The sequence below is a fragment of the Bactrocera latifrons genome, unplaced genomic scaffold (genome assembly GCF_001853355.1).
Source record: "Bactrocera latifrons isolate USDA-ARS-PBARC rearing strain unplaced genomic scaffold, ASM185335v1 scaffold_53, whole genome shotgun sequence".
Lineage (NCBI taxonomy): Eukaryota > Metazoa > Arthropoda > Insecta > Diptera > Tephritidae > Bactrocera > Bactrocera latifrons.
In genome coordinates this window covers 1,554,406-1,557,534 of record NW_017537190.1, presented here as the reverse complement: position 1 = coordinate 1,557,534, position 3,129 = coordinate 1,554,406, and the positions used below count along the sequence as shown (strand labels likewise).

The window sequence follows — 3,129 nt, the reverse complement described above, 5'->3', positions numbered from 1 at the left end:
TTAAATATTTTATTACAATTTCATATTTTTATAAAATTTTTTAGTTTTTTCCGATTTTAAATATTTTTTTTTAACTTTTCATTTCAATTTTCTATTTTTTCATTTTTCGTTTCTGTTATTATTTCATTTCGCTCTTTGCTCATTTGCAGTATTCATGCCATTATCGCCTTCAGTAACGACTGTGTGTCAATGTTACGCATTCTTCATCATTTTCAAACAGTTAATATACAATTAACGGTTTTTATGCTCCAAATACATAAATATATTTCATGAGAAGTTTCTTGTTATTGCAAAAATTGAGCATTAAGCTGGTTTTTTATAAAAAGTTAACTGATGATAGAAATGTACTTGAGAGATGAAATGTTTGTCTAAAACAGAAACAGAAACAGAGCCAAGAAATAAACAAGAAAACCCGTTATTTTCAACTACACCGAAGTTATAATACCCCTCATATGTGCATTTCTTATTGCATAGAAGGGTATAAAAAGATATGTTTCTTGATTTCAATCGCTCAGTTTGTATGGCAGCTTTATAATATAGTGGTTCGATTTGGGCAATTTTTTTGAAGATTATACCGTTATCTTGGAAAATACTATATGCCAAATTTCGTGACGATATCTTGTCACGTCAAAAAGTTTTTCATACAAGAGCTCGATTTCGATAGTTCAGTTTGTATGGTAGCTATATGTAAAAGCCGTTCGATCTAACCGATTTGTTTGGAGAATGTAGCGTTGCCTTTGAGAATAAATCATACCAAATTAGATGAAAATATCTTGTGAAATTAAAAAGTTTTTACAACGAAAACTTGATTTTGTTTAACCTGTTTGTATGGCAGCTATATGATATAGTAATCCGTTATGAAAAATTTTTTCGGAGATTATACGGTAGGCTTGAAAAATAATATAAATCTATAATTCTTGTAGATATGTAGCCAAGTAAATAGCTTTTCCATACAAGCACTCGATTTTGGTCGATTAGTTTGTATGGCAGCTGTATGCTAAAAAGATCCGATAGCGTCGATTTTTACAAATGAGTTGTTTCTTGGAGATACAAAAATTTTTGCAAAAATTTCACATCGATATCTCAAACACTAAGAAACTATTTCACTTATATATTGATAGACACACAAACTTGGTTAAATGGACTCAGCCAACTTTCCAAAATTTCGATCGTGTCCTTATAAGTGTTGCCAAAAATTGTATTTCTTACTCCTTATCTCTTTTAAGCACAAGTTACTTTAATGCAAACAGTATTTAATGACACCTGTTTCTCACTTCCCAATATTTCGCTGCCTCTGCGCAGTCTCAGCTTACAAATGATACAGGCGCTGCCGTGCGCTCTATTCTTCACACTCTTTAGGAAACAATAATCACCGCATTCACACAGTTTATTGCAAAAAATATAATTATCGGAATTCCATTTAATGAGACTCGTAAAAACACACGCGCCACAAATTGATTGAACAAATCGTCGAACAAAATGTTCGGAAGCAAAAAATAACATTTTTAATTTTTAATTTTTTCACTTTTAATCGTATGCAAAGCAGCGTGTAAAGCGCATAAATAATAATGAGAAGCATGAAATAAGTGAAACGGTAATTATCGCCATTTAAATTTGCATACAAATCAGCTGAGGAGAATAGAAGTGAGCAACTAAAAAATACTTAGAATTACTAATGCAATTGTACTAAAATAATAAATGTTTGCCTATAAAAATTAAAGTTTTTGTAAATATTGGAATTATTTTTGGTGTATTTATAGAAAATATAGAGGCGCACGCTGACCTTCAGCGAAAATTTTCGGAATTTCAATAAAAAATATTTGCTCCCACGCGCTCATTTTTCAATAAAAAGTATTGATAACCATTTCTATGAGCCAATTAGCATAACGCACCTACTTTTCGTAGCACTTGCACATAAAATGCTGTTGTAGGCGCTAACTAGTTAAATGCCCTTATGCTTATGCAACAGCAAGGCGGATTGTGGCAGCAACACAGATCTGTAAATTAACAGCTTCGCTCAATTGTAAGCTTAATTTCCCAGCGCAAGCCAAGCCAAGCCAACAAACTAAATAAAAATAATTGAACTTTCTGTGCGCTATGCTATGCGCTGATATGCGATGGCTATGTGGTGCTCGGTTATGTTGTGCAGTGCTAAGTTGCGTTGACATTTCTCGTTTACACATTTCATTTTGATTTGTTAGCTCATTGTGAAAATCTCATGCACTTGTCAACACTCACTCACAAAAGCAAAGAGATGCGTATGAAATATGGTATGTGGGTATACACAAAGGAGTATTTAGGTTGTGGCGTTATTTGCTATGCCGCAATTACTTAATATGACAGCTTATGGGGCAGACAAAGTAAACAATTGTCTATAGTGGGCTGAGTTTTTGAAAAGTGATTGAGCGCTGTATTGACAGTAAAAATTGGAGAAGGTGCTGTTATGTGATTACCAAACACTTTTTGCTTATCAAATCTTAATATTTAAGTGAGTGTAGTCAAGTGTGTGAGCAAAACTAGTTGAAACATGGCAGCGAGAATTAGGTCGTTTAAGTTACAGATCGGCACCTAAAATACCAAGCAACGAATATTAAAATCGTTGTCAGATATAATAACCAATATATAACCATTTTATAATCAAAACTCAAATTTTGTTTCAATATGAGTGGTTTCTTAATCGTTTTTCCTTCCTCTGTAAACTTACGAAAAATTATGTTCTTTTAGTTTGCATTTTAAGTGACAATATATTCAAGCAAAATTCATATCAACCAAATGTAGGCAGCATTACAGTTATATAATTATCCCTTCCTTTACCAGTAACAAAAAAAAACATAAAGAAATTTTGTTTTCAAAATAGCAATTTGACTCACATTGTGCCCTTTGGTACGGTCATCATTAGATTATTCAACACTGGAATGGCATTCTTCTTCTTGCCGTACGTTTTAAAGGCGTGTCGCACCGACACGGCAGCCTGTGAGTTCCGATTCCATTGTGCTGCTGTTCCGCCATCATTATTTGTGGCCATGGCGGGTTCGCTGGTGCTGCAAGCAGAAAATAAAGAAAATAAAAATATTTTATGGAATAAATAAATATAAAATAATTGTTTTATTTTGTTTGTCATTAAATAAA

The 3,129-nt window shown here is 32.7% G+C and overlaps 1 protein-coding gene across 9 annotated transcripts in view; it reads right to left on the bottom strand.

Moving 5' to 3' along the window:
• The window catches only part of LOC108974141 (ABC transporter G family member 23), a 112,711-nt gene that overhangs the window by 11,336 nt on the left and 98,246 nt on the right, over window positions 1-3,129 (bottom strand). For all 9 annotated transcript variants that reach the window (XM_018941808.1, XM_018941807.1, XM_018941810.1 and 6 more), the window contains one exon: window positions 2,871-3,041. In XM_018941808.1, coding sequence (XP_018797353.1) covers window positions 2,871-3,041 — 171 coding nt within the window. The remainder of the gene's footprint in view (window positions 1-2,870; window positions 3,042-3,129) is intronic.